Consider the following 19,227-nt stretch of genomic DNA (forward strand, 5'->3'; position numbering starts at 1 on the left):
GCTACCTCGGGACCTGTGTCTGCCTCTCTCTCTCTCTCTCTGTCTCTCTCTCTCTCTCCTTCCTGCTCTTCTTTGCTCCGTGTCATCTTTTCATCTCCCCCAGCCACGTCCATGTTTACAGAGGTGCAGAAATTTGCACTAGTTTGATTGCCCGTAAGCCAGGGTTCTGACTGCTTTAAAAGTTCAAACATTACCCGGTGTTTGCTTAGGCTGTTCAAAGAAATGTTGACATGAAACAGCGACACGGATACTCCGGCTCTCGTATCACTGCAGTGGCCCTCCTGGGATGCAAAGCCACTCCATCTTAACTGGAATATGGGAAGAGAAGGAGCGTGTTGATGAAGCGTTTGGCAGAACAGGGATGCCAGCAGTGTTGTAAATTGGCTCAGTCATAAACGGTCCCTTCCTTGGCCCATAAACCCAGACTCAGGCTCTGAGATGACAGCAGTTCCACCCACGCCCTGGTGATTTCTTGAAGGTGTCTGACTAGCCTTGTGGCATTCAGGTATTATTTTCCTGCATCCTACCTCGTCTGTCCGTGGTTGCATAGAGATGAGCTCAAATTACCTTGTTAAAACGTCATCTTGTCAGACCCTCTGGCATGCGTTGCCCACAATGCAAATCAGCCCCCTTTGGTGCTAGTTGGAGACGGTGTGTGGATGTTGTCTGTAGAGCACCTGTGAAGGAGCCTAGTGAACACTTCCGTTCCAAATGCAACAGATTTATTTTTTTTTATGGGCCTGGTGTGCAATTCCTTTTGAAAGCAGTTTAAATGTGTGCAGATCAGCACCTCGAGGATTATATGCAGGGGGTTGTGGAAATATCATTAGTTGAAGTGCGATTGGGGAATAAAAGGACAGGGACACGAGTGCCTGTTGTACATACGATTTATTCATTTCTTTTTAACATAGGTTGTTTGTCAACAGCATACTCCACTTTTTCCTCGTCATAGCCATGCTGTTTGACCCAACGTGAAGCTTACGTTCTGAATTTTAAATTGGGTTTAATTTGTCAGTATGGCACTTTCCCTGGTGACGTCAGTGAAGGATGGCTTGAATTAGACCATGTCCCTGCCTATCTTACTGGCTAATAACCCAGAAGTAACACACCCCTATGACACCCTAATGATATTACTGATGAAAAGGCTTCTTGGTTCAGTTCTGGCACAGACGGAACAGAGCCAACCGACTGTTCTTGGTTTCAGCGTAACAAGTCGATGCGGTTGATTTGACTGCTTCCATGTGTACTATATAATGGAGATCGACTGATTGATTTTATTTATTTTTTGTTACCGATTATTTGCATGTTTATGTGCCAGATAACCGATGTGCAGAACCGATATTTATTTATTTATTTATTTATTTATTGTTTTACTTACTTGTTTTACTGTTTTTCACACAATGACAACGCTACCACTGAACTGAACAAATCGTTTTGTTTTGAACAATTTTGTCAATTTTACTTCCTCCTTGCATAACAAACTCTTATTTACACACCAATAAATAGAGGGGTCTGAAAGAGTGCAGAACATAAAGTGCATTGTTTACTAAAGTGTCTTTTTAAAATTTTTGTTAAAAATTAAATGAAGGCTTCGATGAAGTTAATAAGATTACGTGACTCAGTGAGTTTATCTCTGTTTTTTAGCACCAGGCTGCTGAAACTGCATTTATGTAGCGCATCCCATTTGTGCATTAATGGCTGTTATGGCGGTCTTGCACGCAATTCTCAAAAGGCCATTCATCGGTGGATCCGATATTACAGAATCCGATAACCGATTATGGAAAAATGCTTAAATATCTGTCGATCTCCACTATATAGCCAAAAGTATGTGGACACCTGACCATCACACACACACACACACGTGGTTCTTCCCCAAACTGTTGCCACAATGTCAGAAGCACACAATTGTGTATAATTTTTTCTATGCCGTAGCATTGCAGTTTCCCTTCACTGGAACTAAGGAGTCCAAACCTGTTCCCTTGTGCACAAAGTGAGCTCCATAAGCACATGGCTTATCAAGGTTGGTGGGGAAGAATCCCTGATTTCAACCCCACTCAACACCTTTGGGATAAATTAGAATACCAACTGCATGCCAGGCTTTCTTACCCAACATCAGTGCCCACCTTTACTAATGATCTTGTGGTTGATTGAGCACAAATCCCCACAGCCATGCTCTGAAATCTAGTGGAAATCCTTCCCAGAGCAGTAGCAGCTGTTACAGCATTAAAGTAGAGGACTAAATCTGGGATGGGATGTTCAGTAGGCTCGGGATGATTGACGATAGTATTTGGAATCGTCGATAGATTCCAACTATTTAAATGGCTGTCGGACACCACGGTGTCTGCAGCTATAAGATTGACCAAAAAAGTGTGGAGTATCACGTGCTTCTTTTTTTTCGTCCTATTTTGTATCCAATATGAAACTTTATAGCCTGCTGTCGGATTTATCTACAAAACCTCTTTCTCCGATGCATCTTACCTTCCGCTGTCCACGATGAATGTCTTCACTCGCAAAACATGAACAGGGTTTTAAATGAAGAAATGAAACAGCGTATTGTTTATCAGGACAACTTCGTTATATAATTCAATAAGTATCTTCACTGCTGTTCAACAGACACACACAAAGTTTATGCAAGTTTATTTAAATTTTATAGTGAACTTGGTTACTGCAAATATATTTGTCTAGCCACGCCCCCTTCATTCCTTCTCTCAGCGCCACAGGCAATACCATCAATCGCTGATAGTTGGGGGTATGATAGGACGATGAAATTTTTACACAGGAGCTCACAAGCCTAATGTTCAACAAGCACGAGTGTGGTGGTCAAGTATCCACACACAGACCTTTGGCCATAGAGAGTGTCTATATAATGAGCAGGTTGCACTTCCAGTGGTGATATGATATTAGCCACAGAACTCGATTTCTCTTATCCTATTTTTAATTTTAGCTCGGTTTGCTCTGTATTCCAGTTTTCATAACCTTTTGGTATCCTGGCTGTGGCTTGCAAAGACCGAAAAGGTTGCCAAAGTAATTTGTTTCAAAGTACTTTTTTTTTTGAAGATTGATGGGGGGTTGGATAGGGCAGAGGAGCTGATCTGGAGAATTTTGGAACATTTAGATTGAAGCCACTCAAGTAAGATATCGCTCATCTTGGCCTTATGCGCTCAGCCTCAGACGCATTTGTTCCAGACCTTTTGTATGTGGATCATTGAATCCATGAAGATGCAATTTCTCTACACCCTGTGGGTCAAGGATTGTGAATCAGGGTGTGTAATAATTCAGTTGCCTTTGATATATGCAATTTATGCCGAAGCATCCACCTTTTTATAATTTCCATGCCTACCCCCTATCTCTAGAATATTTTAAGGTAGCTGTGGCTTTCTTCAGTCCTTCAAACGGAGGAAATGTGGACGGTTCGGAGCGTGCTTTGTTGGGTCATAGCTCCATCCTCCAGTCAACTAATCCACTTCATGAAAATGTATTTGACCAGATCATTAATTGCAATTAATTATTATCGCATAGATCATTAATTGTTTGGCCAGATCATTAATTCAGCCAATGAAAACAATGTCCGGGCTGCACTGGTTCTGGACGAGGGCTCCACATTAGTAGTTCTTCAGTGTTCTAACAAGAAAGTTCTGCGTGACTAAACCAGTGCAGTCTGTAATGCATCAGCGCTCATACGAAATGGGAACATCTACCAGCAGGACAGGCTTGCGTGCAAGGAGCTGCTACTCTCTCTCTCTCCCTTTCCTTCCTGTACACACCTCTTTCTCCTCCTAACATTTGTATAAATGCTGATGGAGAGACCCACAGGGTGATGCGACTCATTTGATTTTCTCTGTCCTGATTCAGCGGTCGTTCCTCACGGACAGACCCACTTCAGCAACATCGAATGATGTGAAAGCGGAGGAATTTTAACGTCACACCCCCCAGACACTTTTTTTTTTTTTTTTTTTTCCTGGCAACTTTATTTGCTCTCTTCAGTGTATATGTTTGCTCTCTATTAAATTTGAGGAGAAACTAAAATGTTGCAGCTTCCTTTATTACTTTGATCGGCTGGTGTGTAAATCTGACGACGAATCCCTCGAGCTTTGCACCTTGTTTCTCAGCTCTGTTTTGCAGTTTCCAGGTTGAGTTATTTTTCCTTTTGGAACGGCGAATCTCGTTTAGCTTTGAATTAGGATTTGCCTTTCGGCCTCCGAACGAATCTTCATCGTCTTAAGGAATATTTTCATTTAATTAGGGCTCTAACTTTGTGAAGTTTAGGAGCCTTCCCCCTGTTAGTCAGTGTGACGGATTTTAATTTGGCCTTTTCTGTTTTGCGCCACATCGCGATGAGCATGCTGTGAACACCTCAGTGTGCATGAATCATCTACCTCTGTGTTACTTTGTTTGCCCGATGTGCCAGGCTTCTCTGAAGCAATTTATATCTCAAATCCCTGCTACTACCAGCCTCTTCTCAGGGCTTTCTTTCTCCTCGTGAACAGATGCTTTGTTGTCTCGCCATATTAAAGATGCCAGCAGTCTCCAGCTCGGTATGTTGTTATACTGCATGCGGGGGCCACATGTACTCTTAAACCAAGCCCTTGATCGAACGAATGTAAAAGAGACATGGTTTATACGGCAAGATATACGTCAGGGTGTCGCGTGAACGCTCGCACCGATGTCCGCTGTTTATTTTTTTAACGTACTATGAGTGTGTACACTAGGGGGCAGTGTTCATGTAACAGAATTGATTTCGCAGGAAGCTGTGAGGGAATTGGGAAAAAATAATAAAGGAGAGCACGGCATGTTTCACGATAGGAAATAATATTTCCTATCTTTTTTCGGGGGACAATAATGATGACTGTGGAAAAAAACAAACGCCTTGTTTTACCAAATAGAAACCAAGACGGTTTGCACTGAAAATATCTCTGAAGCTTTTACTAGTGTTTAAATCCTCAATTCTTGCAATCATGGAAAGAACCGTATGTTGTGTCTTTCCTCGGAGTACGTAAAGTGCACGATCCTGCATGCCGATTAAATCAGCTTTTATAACAACTACAGCTGTTCTAAAGCCTTACATTTTATTTTCCCAGATGCCACAATATTATGGTATTTCTGTAAATAAATGTATGGATTTATTCACGAGTCATGATTCTTCATCACATGAAATACAGGAAAAGAAACGTATAGAAATTTTCCTGTGCTATTAATTTATAGCCATCTGGATGGAAGAGTTTTATTATAGCGGAGACGTTTTATTACCGAAGCCACCCCGAGAAACTGAAAGCATGAGTCAAGGAAGCGCTTTCATCAGTTCAGTCGTGAGATGATGCGTGTGCGTTTTGAAATGTATTGCACTTTCACGTGGTGGGATCAAAAGTGGGCTTATCAAAAAGTTCCATGCTCCTATGCCTACCCATAAACCCTTTCTCTGTGTCATTATACAAGTAATCAAATGTTAAATGCAGACATATAAACCAGCTCTGATGTGGCATGAATAATTGAAAACGTCGGAGGCGGGCAGCTTCGGTGAGAAGGTGCACCAAGCTGTGCCCGGACACGTTTTCTTTCCAAAAAACGTGTGTGGACAGGTCATGGGAGGTCATCACACCACCTCGGGTTGCTTTTACAGTGACTGAAAACTTAAAAGTTGTCTGGCGTTGGGAAAAATGGCATTGGTCGTGGTAAAAGTGCTGCCATCTTTTTAGCGGCTGTCGTGCCAATGTGATTTTATCTAATCCTTTAGATCGAGCTGTGTTTTATAAAGTTCTTAAGACTGTCTATTAAGCAATATTCAAGGCCTAATATATTCTTAATTTCCAGTAGTTGCATTTATTTATATATTTGTATAGTTTAATCAACTGTAATAAACAAATATTGGAAATTTTTGAGAATATATCAAATATTTTTGCAATACTTTTATTATATAGAACGCTGTCGACTTTGCCGTTCAGTAATACCAAGTCAAGTGTGTTTTTGAGATTTGATGCAGTTAAATCCCAGGAAGTGTTCAACAAATTTTGCTCAAATTGTGCTCTGTTGCACCCCTACAGGTTGTGGTGTCGACGAACATCGCCGAGACGTCGCTGACCATCGACGGTGTGGTGTTTGTAATCGATCCCGGCTTCGCCAAGCAAAAGGTTAACCACCCTCAACTTTCCCCGTCCATGTTTAATGTCACCTCATCGTCTGTTTCCGCTGCCCGTGAAATCCCCTGATAAATCCAGTGGCAGTAGAGATGAGGAAGCTAGTTAGTTATTCTGCCGCCTGTCATAGTCCAGTCAGGGTTTGAAGGATTGCGTTGGGACTCTGCTGCTGTTTCTGTCTCCCATTCCGTTTGTTTTGTCTGCGCTTCTTGCACAGGTGTATAACCCACGCATCAGGGTGGAGTCACTGCTAGTGACTGCGATCAGCAAAGCATCAGCTCAGCAGAGGGCAGGACGAGCTGGGCGTACGCGGCCCGGGAAATGCTTCCGCCTTTACACGGAGAAGGCGTACAAGACCGAGATGCAGGTGAATAAAGCTAACATTCCAACATTTCCGATTTGTGAAATGAAATCCGCAGATGCCCCTCAGTATTTTATAAACATAATCCAGCTATATAGATATTTGGTTCGTTGTGTACAAGACCTCATTTTGGCTATTTCTTTTGGGGGAGGTTTTTAAAATTGATTTTATTTATTCATTCCTGAACTTTGCACAGAAGATTTGTTTTTGAGTTTGGGTTTCGATTAAATCCATTCAAATCAAATGCTCACTCGTACACTAATGACTACAAAGGCTCGATAAATATAATAACCTTGATATTGTTGGGTTGTGATGCCCAACACTGTAAAAAGAAAAAAACAAATCATGGACCCCTTGGCTTTGCTTCATGGACCACTGCTTTATATAATATCACCCGCAATAGGCTACTCATTTAATGTAGTTCATGGTCATTTACATTTACAGCACTGAAACCTTCATTTGTGCTGAAACTATTGCTTCTTAATGAGGCGGCAAACCTTGAGTGTGTGAGCATTTCCTTTCGGTAAATATGCCCTTTGTTTATAAAACGCACTTTTATTTTCAGAATAATTTAAGCACGGTAATTACAAAGATGTATAAGAGAATGGTTGGCCGTTTGACCTAGTTAACCTAGTGATATTTTTTGTGAACTTGAGTAAAATTATGGCATGTGCTAGCGTTTATGCTTGTCATCATTTACAGTATGATGAAAGGAAGATCTTGAACATGCAGTGAAGGCGACCCTTATGTCATTATGACGACTTTGCTCTCTGACTTAGTGTTCAGTCTTGCCAGATGGCTCTATCAACCCCCCCCCCAACCCCCCCCCCCCCCCCCCCCCACCTTAAATTGATAACTAACCGTACTGAAAATAAGACGTCCTGACAAATGGCCAAGTGAACACAGTCTTCCTCTTAAACAGGGTAATTCTTCCCTGTCGCACGGGGCGACAAAGTGAATTTTAAAACATGTTAAATAGCTCCTCAAACGCGCCAGCCTCGGCTCTCTTGACACACGAGAACGTGTTAGTGCCTGATGGGAGACCCTGACTAATTCATTCTCTTTTTACTGTCTTTCCCCCTCTCTCTCTTTCACTCCCTGTTCCGGCAAGGATAACACGTACCCAGAGATTCTCAGATCCAACCTGGGCTCTGTAGTGTTACAGCTGAAGAAGCTGGGTATCGATGACCTGGTGCATTTTGACTTCATGGACCCACCAGGTACGTCAAGCATTTCAGAGAATCGTTATTGAACAGTAGTACAATCGATCAAAGTAATGATTGCACGTCCTTTCTTGAAATAATGCTCTTACAAAATCAAAGACTTTCGCATTTTAATTGAAGGGGTGTAAAGAAAAAGCATTTCGAATCAGCAAATCGGTCCAGCAGTCTACATCACAGGGAAAAATCCTAGATTTCTTATCGAATAGTGAAGGGAAGGACCTTATAAAGCTGTCCACACTGTTGGAAAGTTGTAATTAGGGCTGGGCGATATATCGATATTGTGATAAATGATTACGCGATACACTTATCTGAGATATCATTGGTATGGAGATGTGGTTTTTAAAAATGTTTTTAATAATTACAAATTAAGTGTTACTGACTGGATGCTGTTGATTTTGTTATTAAAAAAAAACCTTTTTGTTTTTGTAGGCATTAAAAGACAGATGAACTTTTTTATTTTGTAAATTTTATTCCTGTTTTGCATACAGTTTGTTAGCTAAATTATATATCGTGATGCGCATCGTTTATCGTACAAATGTTCTCAAATATCATGATATCTTTTGTCATATAGCCCAGCCCTAGTTGTAATACTGAATTTACGGAATATCCTGTTTTCCCTACCTTGATCTTGCCAGATCAAGTAGAGGAAAAAATTCTGGAATCACTCAAATTATGGTTATTGTAGTTTGCATTTCTAAAACAAATACCAGCATAAGTCTAAAAATGCAAAGTCGTCTGTGCTTACACACCTTAACCATGCAATTGAAAATGGAAAGTGGGGCAAAAGATGTCGGTTGTTCCCAGTTAGCTGTATCTAAAGCTTGGTCAAAGTATATACAAAATGGGAAGGTTATGAAAGGAAAACATACGGGTTTACTGAGGAAGACGTCGAAGTGTCTTTTGAGAGAACTCAAAGCGATATGCCTTGCCTTGAAAATAGAAAATGCACAACAAAACAAATGAAAATACAGATGGACGGAAACAGGAGTCAATGACAGAACTGTAAGAAATGGGATTTACGTATAGAAAAGCCAGACCAAAACCAGCACTAACACCTAAACAGAAGAAAATAAGGTTACAGTGGGCTAAAGAGAAGCAATCCTGGAGTGTGGATGATTGGATGAAAGTGATATTCAGTGATGAATCACGATTCTGCATTGGCCAAGGAGATGATGCTGGAACTTTTTTGTCTGGTGCTGTTCTAATGAAACATATAAGGATGATTCCCTGATCAGATTTCTCCACTCATTTATGATATGAGGTTGCATGTCAGGTAAAGGACAAGGTGAGACCTCAACAGTAAATACACAGGTGTTCACTGAAATTTTGGACACTTTTCTCATTCCATGATGGAAAATAGGTTTGGTGAAGATGAAGTCACTTTCAGGTGATCATGCATCTTGCTACAGAGTAAAGTGTGTTGAAGCGTTTCTTCAGGAAAGGCACATCAACTCAATGCCATGGCAAGCAAATAGTCCGGATCTCAATCCCACTGAAAATTTAAGGGAGAAATTTAAGAAAATTGGTCCATGACAAGGCTCCATCCTGCAAAGCTGATCTGTTCGAGAGAGCTGGAACCCAGCTTGATGGATTTTGTTTTTCATTACTGAAGTTCAGGCCTCAGAGAATTCAGGCAGTCATAAACGCCCGAGGAGGAGCAACAAAGATTTTGTTGTTGTTGATTTCATAATTTTTTCCTCTACTTGATCTGAAAAAATACATACCATTAATTAAACCAATTTATTTTAATTTGTTTGAGGTATGTTTCAGGAAGCTAGAATATTCAGCTATTAAACAAAAATGGTTTGTCGTGTGTGTGCTGTAGTAATGAAGTAAAAAAAGCTAGGTGAACATCCTCTAAGCGAGGTGATTCCATCATTTCTTTTTGCAGGGGTTGTATGCACGTAGCAGTGCTTTTCTCACACACACACACTTGAACCGGGGAGTGTTCATCAATTTTAATATGCATCAATTTTCCATGGCAGTGTGGTGTTTTGTTTTTAAGCCATTTTTGATTCAAACCCGATCTAGGCTTGTAATCCAGTGTTTGTACTGTAGACTTATGGGTTTATTTATTTATTGTTCTTTTAATGCCATGTCAGCCTCAATGGCTATTTCATGGAATGCCATTGATCAAAACTAATCAATTTAACTTGTTTGAGCTGTTTCATGAAGCTAGAATGTTCAGCTATTAAACAAAAATGTTGTCATAATCTGTGCTTTGTTTATTTGGAAGGAAGTAAAACAGCGGGGTGAACATCCTCTAAGTTTGGTGATTCCATCAATTTTGCCAGGGGTTGTAACTCGCAACACTGCCATAAAATATACCCACGATACGAGGTTCTGTTGATTTAATAACAGTTCAATCACCAGTGTCCTCGCCCCCCCCCCCCCCCCCCCCCCACACACACACACACACTCACCCTCTTTCTTTCTCTCTCTCTCTCCCATGTTACAAAGAAAGCATAAAGCCCTCTGCCCTAAATACTTTTCCATGCTGGAAAACTTAAATGTAACTGAAGCGATTCATATTGGATGGGGCCAGAATTGAATCGTATCAAATCATTCGTGAATTGAAGTATGCAGAATTGTTGTATGTTTGTGGTATTTTTTTTTTTTTTTTTTGTATTGTGTATACTACTTTGAGATCATATGCTATGTGTGTTGTAGCATCTGATTGAGGGAGATCACACCCATGTTTAATGGTATTGCAGCAGCCAATTGGTAACTAAATAATGTATAATTACTCCCAAAATACTCTGACAGGAAATGGCACCAGACACAAGGATTCCCAAATCAAAGTGTAGCTTTAAGACTTCACATTTGTATTGAAACATTATTTGTGTGAACACGTTATGGTTTTTTAAATGTATATTCCAGTGCGTCGTGCTCTTTTATTGCTAGTAGAGGCATGTCGGAGCTGAGAAAGTGATGAGAAATGTGGGGCACCCAATCACATCACAGTATAATATACTTCCACAGATATAGGTGTACATTTCTGAGGGAATTTGACTTTTCTGACTAGGCACTGATGGTTGCCCCTTGGCACAACTTTGCAGCTAGCTTTGCTGTTAATTCTTGATGATATAATCAGACATGAAATTGGGGTGACTGGACAGTTCTCTCTGGGTTGAATCAATCTCACTGGGTTCCTGGTGAGTCAGTCTGCCTTGGGCTGAAAGCAAGACGCAAACTCCTTTTACTCTTTTTAACTGTCCGTATCTGTCTAAACCTTCACGTTTTACCTTCTTAATGTTTTGGACCCGCATCTCTAGAAATGGAATTCCTTTTGACCATGTAATCGCTAGATGATCATTATGTTGCTGGCTTCTCGCCTCTTTGCTCTTCTGCTGAAATTCAGACCGTTCAGGCAGTGCAAGTGTTTTAATACAAATACAATATTTCCAGTCGCAACCTTTATTGAAAAACCATATTGACCTCCATGTCTGAATTCTACCACATCGTTCTCTTCAGTCAGTAAACAATATCTTACTGTTCCACTGGAACTAAGGTTCCTTATGCTAAATTGGGGAAACAGGAATTTTTGTAATATCAGAGAACGCCAAAGTGATCCATTTGCCGAGTGCTCTGCTCCTGCTTTACATTCGATAAACTTTTCTCTCTTTTTGATTCGGCCTTGGGTTAGCATATTATCACGTCTGGAGGAATCGCAGTCTGTAGTTTATTGCTGATGATGGTACATGGTGTATCGATTTATTTGTTTATTTCTTTTTCACCCAACTTCACGCCATGGTTTCTACCCTGATCCTTTTTTTTATTTTTATTTTTTCTGTGAAAGTAGAATTGAGCCAGCACATAACTGTTCATGCTTTCACCATGCGTAGGAAGAAAAAAGAATGTTTGGCATTAGCACTCAATACAAAGTCTCTTAAATCAGCCAACCAACCAACAGCTTTTTGAGAAATAAATCTTTCCTGACTGGCTGCATGGAGACCCTTGCTTTTTCCTCGGCCAATTTTGACTTAACATGCAACTGATTGTTAGGCTCTGCTTCTCTAGAGCGAAAAGGTCAATAATTCAGTTTTGCTGTGTGTGCGCGTGTGTACGTTATAAGCTATTGTGTGGCATTTTGGTTGTGAATTAGTTACATTTTTTTATTCGTAAGTAATTAATTGAGAACCTATTTTGTGGTGTTGTATGAAATAAATGTATACACCTGGTATCAAAGGGTTCTTTCACAGACAAGCAATCATAATCCTGGATGAATGAACAGCAGAACTGGCTGTGACCCACTGAGAGTTCCCTCACTTCTGTGATGTGTTATGGTTATGAGAAGAAGCTGTTTGAGAAGTTAATTTACTGGAATAATGTGAGGATTTGGTTATAGTCTGGTGTATTTACAGTTCCCACACGGTCAGCTGTCTGATATCGGACACATTCGCTCATTTTTGTAATTCTGTTATTAAATATTAGATAACTGCTTTACTTCTGAAAGATTATAATGCTGTCTAGTGCCTATGCATCGGCGTGTGTGTGTTTTGAGAAACTGAGTCACCGTTGCCTGTGTTAAGTCGTTGGATAGCCACGGGATATTTTATTTCAGGACATTTCTTTTTATGACTTCTTCTCGCCAGCTCCCGAGACTCTAATGCGTGCTCTGGAGCTGTTAAACTACCTGGCGGCGCTGAATGATGATGGAGACCTGACCGAGCTGGGCTCCATGATGGCAGAGTTCCCGCTGGACCCTCAGCTGGCTAAGATGGTCATCGCCAGCTGCGAATACAACTGCTCCAACGAGATCCTCTCCATCACCGCCATGTTATCAGGTAATACACACACAGCACAGTGTGGGTTTGAGTTGGTGGACATTGTTTTCCACCTGTCCCATTTGGACAAACTGTGGTGTCATGTTTGACCTAAAAGAGCTTTAGTATATTTTGCCTCGTTCAGGCGACTCTCATATTTTGCTTCCTGAAGGAGTAACGCCTACTAAAATACATCACAAATGTGTTGGTGTTTTTTTTTCTTTTTTTTTTACCCAACTTGCAATTTACTCATTTAACTTACAAGGTAATTTTTAAATAAGTCCTGGTTAATATCTGTAGAGAAAGCCAAACGATTATGTTAATAATTTGTGGATTCCGTGTGCTGTAGTATGTAGTTGGTAAGCGTGTCCAGTTCCTGATGAGATGATTTCAGGGTGTGTTGAGTGGAGGGGTGGGGGAGAGCAGGGAAAATGAGACGGAAAACGGTTTTAGGTGAGCGCTTGGCAATGCATTTTGCATAAATGGTCACTATTTGGGTCTGAAATTGAATTTAGTGTTCGATCCAAATTTCTAGAAGTAATTCAAGGTTTTTTTTTAGATTAAGCCTGGCTGATTATACTGAAGAGAAAGGACAAGTTTGAGCGGTTTTGCGCTCCTCTTTGGTGAAAGACTAACTTGCCCTGATTGGGATGGTTTTCCGGAGAGGTTTGTAAGACGCTGTGCTTTTATGTGCTGCAGCCGAAGCCTCTGGAACGTCCCACGTTAAGGCAAAACAGAAGTGGCGCGTGCTCTCTCTCCCTCCCCCTCCGTGTAGCATAGCCTGTGCCATGCTCTAGCCTCTCAACTAGGCCTTGTGTCCTGTTTGAACGCGTGACTCATGCCTATGGGCGGCTATGTTGGGGCCCATACCAACCTTGTTTAGTCCCACAGTGCTTTGTGCGCCCCACCGAGGCCAAGAAGGCGGCTGATGAGGCCAAGATGAGGTTTGCCCACATCGACGGAGACCACCTCACCCTGCTCAACGTCTACCACGCCTTCAAACAGAGTACGTACCACACCGTTTAAACTTTTACTAATGTAATAACCTGCACAGTAACTGTTATGATAATGATTTAAAATAACAGTATGATGTATTCGAAAGGAAACCGAGCTGTTTTGTAGATTTGAATCGGTTGAAGATGCCGCCATGTCATTTAGTTCTCTTAGTTTTGTCAGAATAATAGATAAGTTACTGCTCTCCTACTAAGAGCTCTATCTCTGAAATCCTTCAGCGTCAAAACAGTGACATGACATTTTGACAGTGGTGGCAGTGACTGTTCAGATCTTCTAGGTCACTCTGGAATGAGGTGTTTACTTATTACTGTTGTCTGTGGTGTTTTTTTTTTTATTTTTTAATTTTTTTTTTATTTTGTCCCCCTCCCAGACCACGAGTCAGTGCAATGGTGCTATGATAACTTTGTGAACTACCGCTCGCTCATGTCGGCAGATAACGTGCGGCAGCAGCTGTCACGCATCATGGACCGTTTCAACCTGCCACGGCGTAGCACAGAGTTCACCAGTCGCGATTACTACATCAATATCCGCCGCGCGCTGGTCACCGGCTTCTTCATGCAGGTATGTGTGTGTGGACGTTCAGCAAGAAGTGTAATATGTAGTGGAGGATAGTGTTGGGGTATCCGTGTTTAAATTGGGGCTAATTGCTGATTACTGTCCTTTTAAACACTTCTCCAGAAAGATGTCCCGTTTCTGTCAGTATTTGAAATAATATTGGAAAGCATTAAATAAAATGTTGTTGTATTACGGGTCTCATTGCAGATTGTAATTAATTAACTCATGCCAAAAGGGACATTTGAGTTGGCATGGCGTAGACCAAATGGTCCTGCATGAATTGACTCGGCAGCTTCTTGCTGTTCATAAGCAGATGATCATTTATTAGCTGTTGTCAAATGCACTGCAGTATTGTACTTCAGGTTTCTACTTTAAGTTCATGTTCTGTTTCAAATTACAACCAGAAAGTTCGGGTTTACTGCATAATGAATGGGTTTAAGCCCTGCTACAAGTGCATAGTCACTCAGGCTTGCCATTAAAATGGATAGCTCTCTTTCAAAGTGTAACCATTTAAGCATATAATCAGAAATCAATTCAGGGTTTTTTTTTGGCCTGCTGAAGGAAAATAAATGGCATTTTTAATGGGCCTGTCTCCAGAAGGGGCGCCTGAAACAAGTGACCTGACTAGTTAAATTACTCCATTAATATCAAAATATTTGTCAACATTAACCTTTACTGGCAAGACAAACTTGCGCCTTCGTGTACGAATTATAGGGCGTTCTGTCGCCGACGTCTTTGTTTGCAGTGGGATTTTATTGAGACAGATCACCCCGTTTAATCTGCACGTTCTTCACTGAATGTTTAATTGGCTTGCGTGTGTGTGTGTGTGTGAGAGAGAGAGAGAGAGAGAGAGAGAGCATGCATGTGTGCGCATGCATGAGGGCAGGAGATTTATTTGTTAATTTGCTGCTGCTGTGTTATCAGGTGGCCCACCTGGAACGTACAGGGCACTATTTGACAGTGAAGGACAACCAGGTGGTCCAGCTGCACCCGTCCACTGTGCTGGACCACAAGCCCGAGTGGGTGCTGTACAACGAGTTTGTGCTGACCACCAAGAACTACATCCGCACCTGTACAGACATCAAGCCTGAGTGGTAAGCTAAAAATCCCTGATGCTTTTGTTTTCATATGTGAGGGTGTGCACTTTTTTGTTGTCGTTTGTGTATCTAAGCTTTCAATGGAGAAAGCACCAATAACACCTACATTCACACTAACAAGCGACATGTTCCTCATGTATTTTGTGGACATTGTTGCTTGTGGGCAACAATTTTTTTTTTTTAAAGTTCCAATGAGAAATGTGTAACCTAGATCAAACTATAATATTGATCATCATTTGTTTGCAACGTATTGAGACGTTAGTCTCCTGAATATCCTTATAAAGCATTTCAAAGGCGTTAGAGATTTCATACAGATTAAATCAATCCCGGCCGACATGACTCCACATACCGGAGTGTCCTTGGGTAAGACACTGAGCCCCAAGTTGGTCCTGATGGCAAGTTAGCGCCTTGCATGACAGCTCTGCTACCATTGGTGTGTGAATGGGTGAACGAGAGACGGTGTAAAGCGCTTTGGATAAAAGCGCTATATAAGTGCACCATTTACCATTTTTACAGTCTAGGCCAGGGGCGTCCAATCTTATCCACAAAGGGCCGGTGTGGGTGCACTTTTTCATTCCAACTAAGCCGAAGCCACACCTGATTCCACCTGTTGATCCTGACTCAGGTGTGGATTCTGCTTATTTGGAATGAAAACCGGCACCTTTACCGGCCCTTTCCGGATAAGATTTGATGCTCCTGGCCTAGACTTTGCACCGGTTTCTTTGGTGGAGTAGCAAAGCCGGCTATCTGTACTAACTACGTTCGTTCACCAAAGGCACCAACGATCTCTCCTACGTCCTTCAGTGTTTTTATTCCTTTGTCATTTCTTTAAGAACACTTGGGTGGCTTTCACACTGGGCATGTTGGCTGCGGTTCGAATCTGAGTGCGATTGTTCCCAGCGCCCGCCACTTGGGCGGTGGTCTGATTTCAGATTCAGTTGATTCTATCCAACCGTTTGCATTCATGCACAAACGAGCATGGAGGACACAACATGACTCACCGTATTCTTTTCAGTTATTTTAGCGATTACGTGCAGCAGAGGACCTCTTCTGTATCCCAAAACCTTTCAGTCTGCCACTCATGGTACACGTGTTTGTGGAAAGTGATGTCGTCGCCATCAGATAAAACACACCCGCAGGATACTTCCTGAACAAGTGCGAACCCGAGTACACAATCATGGGAATCGTTGCACAGTTCCAGACCACCTCCTAACTCCAGGTAGTCATGAGTTCGGTAGTCGTGGTGTGCTTCCTGGTCTTCGTGACAGCTTTCACGATAGCAGTATTTTCACGCAAACTGTGCTCTGATTCGGACTAAACCGCCAGTTTGAAAGCCCCGTAATGAGAAGTCGTATATGACAGGATCAGATCGTTCTGTTTTCTTGCACTTTTGTGCATCAGACAAGAACTGAATTGGAAAAAAAAAGTGTCAGACCACACACACCATAGAATTGGTCTGAGGAGCCATTTGAGCCAGTTCTTTAGATATGTCCCATGTCATACCTATTTAAAATTTTTAGTGTTGTAAAGAGTTTAAACGTCACTTGTTGCTGAATTCACACGTCAGGTTTATACCTTCTGTAGAAAATGAACGGTCACCTGTCTCTGTGTCGCTTGCTAGTATGAATGTATGGTACCAATTGGTGTTCTGACAAATAAACTTTATTTCTAGTTAGTATTGTTCACAAGATAATACCGGTGATGCAGAACCTGAACAAAGACTTTTATTCACTAAGAAAAAAAGAAAAGCGGAAATTGTGTGAATGATGGAAGAGCTATGTGGCTCAAGTTAATTCTACACCACTCTTACGGATGGAATTTTCTTCCAGGCTGGTGAAGATCGCTCCACAGTACTACGAGATGGGCAACTTCCCTCAGTGTGAAGCCAAGCGGCAGCTGGAGCGCATTGTCGCTAAACTCCAAACCAAGGAATACACTCAATACTAAACGCCCTGGACGGCTTAAAGGACAATATGAAACTTAACCCGCAGCTGTTCATGAGGTTTCTTCTGTCAACTCTGAAAGTTGTACATTTGTCATCTTGTCAACATTTAAATTGTCATTTATGTGTTTTTCTTTCAGTTTATCGTTAAAATTATTTTTATAAGGATATTTTCTTGCTTCCATCTCTCTCTCTCTCTCTTTTTTTTTTTTTTTTTTTTTTTTTTTTTTCCTTCTTCCCCCTTCTTTTTTTCCCCCTGGCAACTTGTGAGATTACAGTGTTCACTGTAGACGCAAATGATGGGTTTGATTGGGAGTGAATGCTCAACAGAGATGCAGACATCGACCATTTTTTTTGCATGATCATTCATGTGGATGTTGACATTCCTTATAGACGTTGCAAACTTTTACTGAAATGTAACCGAGTAGACAAGTTCTTGTTTATTCTGTTAAGTAAAACTTTGAATTCAATAAAAAAAAATATTGATATCAGCTGTGGATCACCTCTTAGATTCAGAGTATGCTTTGGTTGTACTGTTTGTTGTTTTGTTTTAAGCAAGATTAAGATGTCTAACATTCAACATATAAAGAATGTGTTACAACGGCTAATATATTTAGTCAAGGGTCCTATTACATGTGAAATGTAAGGATGCCTTTTACCCTTAATATTGACCACTAATTAATAAAAGCTGATGATTAACACTGTTTCAGGAGTGCTAAAGTTGGCATATGAATCTAATTTGAATTGTTCGTGTCCGAGATGCGAGTAGGGGTGGGATTTGGCAGACATGGTACCTCCACAAAGCCACTGGTCAATTTTTCTGTTTTTAGAAGGAGAACACAATAGGGTTAATGAATAGAGGTGAGATTAATTAACTTGGGGGACTAAAAAGGAAACTCCTCAGTGGTCATTTCTCCCATGAGTAATAGTACTGGAAGCTCCTTTGGAACAATCTCCCTTATGCACATCCTAAATTAAAACTGGTCTCACATTTTCTTTCATATCCAATTATATTTCACAAAATTGTGATTAAAGGCCCGACGGAGATTTTTTTTTATTGAGTGGCCTGGATTCCATTCTTTTCTTTTCTTTCTTTCTTTTTTTCGTTTTTTTATAGGGTCGGTCACAAAGGCCTATAGATAACACTTGAGTTTCATCATGTAAGATGGTTAGGATGGGAGAAGAGCGTAGACTGGGTGTAATTGTGTCTGCTTGACCCCTATTGTGGGGATTCTTGAAAAGCTTCTTCATTCTCTGGGTCAACTCCTCAAATGAAAGGGACCACGTTAGCCAGAGTGTGAAGTGGGTTGGGGGTCATCTCTGAAGTAAGACTGAAGTTATCCAAGGTCTTCTGGTGCATCACTGATTTTTAGGTAGGGGGCCAAACAGTTACCTGGGTAACTGTATATACGGTCATTCCATTCATCTGTTCCTGCCTTGCGCCTGGGGTTAGATTAGGATAGACGCCGGATCTGTTTTTTTGCTGACGTCCATGACAGCACTGGTTTGAGTTGACACTATACAGCTAGAAAAAACACAGACGTTTTCCTCTGTGCAAATGGTTGAGTAATATGCCTCTATAGCCGCTTTTACAGCTTACTCCAGCAGTTTAATGCATGCTGCATTCCCAGTTTTCAGTGAATACCCTCTGACTTGTTTGTCTTCAATTGAGGGGATTCTTCGAATCCTAGTGAAGGCACCAGGCATAATCCATCTCAACGCCTTGCCCCGCTAGCCTGAGATTATGGCATTTACTGCTTCATCCCTGTGTTTATGCAACACTTCGGCTAGGAGAGTGCACGTTTAATCACGACACCCAGGGGTTCTTTTTGTTAATCCATTAGACGTAGATAAAACACCAAACCCGTTTCTTACCTATGGCATTATACACCACGGCAGTATGGGAGAAGTAGGGATGAGCTTTATGCAAAATGGCACATGATGAAGGCACAAGAACTTCAAAAGCGACCCTAAGTTACATGTGCCCCCAGTTTCAAAGGCGCACTGTCAGGAGAGCAGAAACACCGTTGCTTAGCTCTTTGGTGAACAGAAGAGAGGGAGGGGGGAAATGCTGTGCTTCATACTGTGGGAGTTCACATCAGGGCTACTGAATGCAATATTCAAAAGGGAGAGATTAG

General features: G+C 41.4%; 1 protein-coding gene across 2 annotated transcripts in view; it reads left to right on the forward strand.

The window, feature by feature from the left end:
• Positions 1–17,793, forward strand: part of dhx15 (DEAH (Asp-Glu-Ala-His) box helicase 15) — a 32,543-nt gene extending 14,750 nt beyond the window's left edge. For both annotated transcript variants that reach the window (XM_017472346.3, XM_017472345.2), the window contains exons 7-14: positions 6,039–6,125; positions 6,349–6,498; positions 7,604–7,712; positions 12,311–12,502; positions 13,365–13,487; positions 13,866–14,056; positions 14,975–15,144; positions 16,977–17,793. In XM_017472346.3, coding sequence (XP_017327835.2) covers positions 6,039–6,125; positions 6,349–6,498; positions 7,604–7,712; positions 12,311–12,502; positions 13,365–13,487; positions 13,866–14,056; positions 14,975–15,144; positions 16,977–17,094 — 1,140 coding nt within the window. In that variant the 3' untranslated portion in view covers positions 17,095–17,793. The remainder of the gene's footprint in view (positions 1–6,038; positions 6,126–6,348; positions 6,499–7,603; positions 7,713–12,310; positions 12,503–13,364; positions 13,488–13,865; positions 14,057–14,974; positions 15,145–16,976) is intronic.
• The last annotated feature ends 1,434 nt before the right edge of the window (positions 17,794–19,227 follow it).

The sequence above is a fragment of the Ictalurus punctatus genome, chromosome 7, assembly GCF_001660625.3.
Source record: "Ictalurus punctatus breed USDA103 chromosome 7, Coco_2.0, whole genome shotgun sequence".
Lineage (NCBI taxonomy): Eukaryota > Metazoa > Chordata > Actinopteri > Siluriformes > Ictaluridae > Ictalurus > Ictalurus punctatus.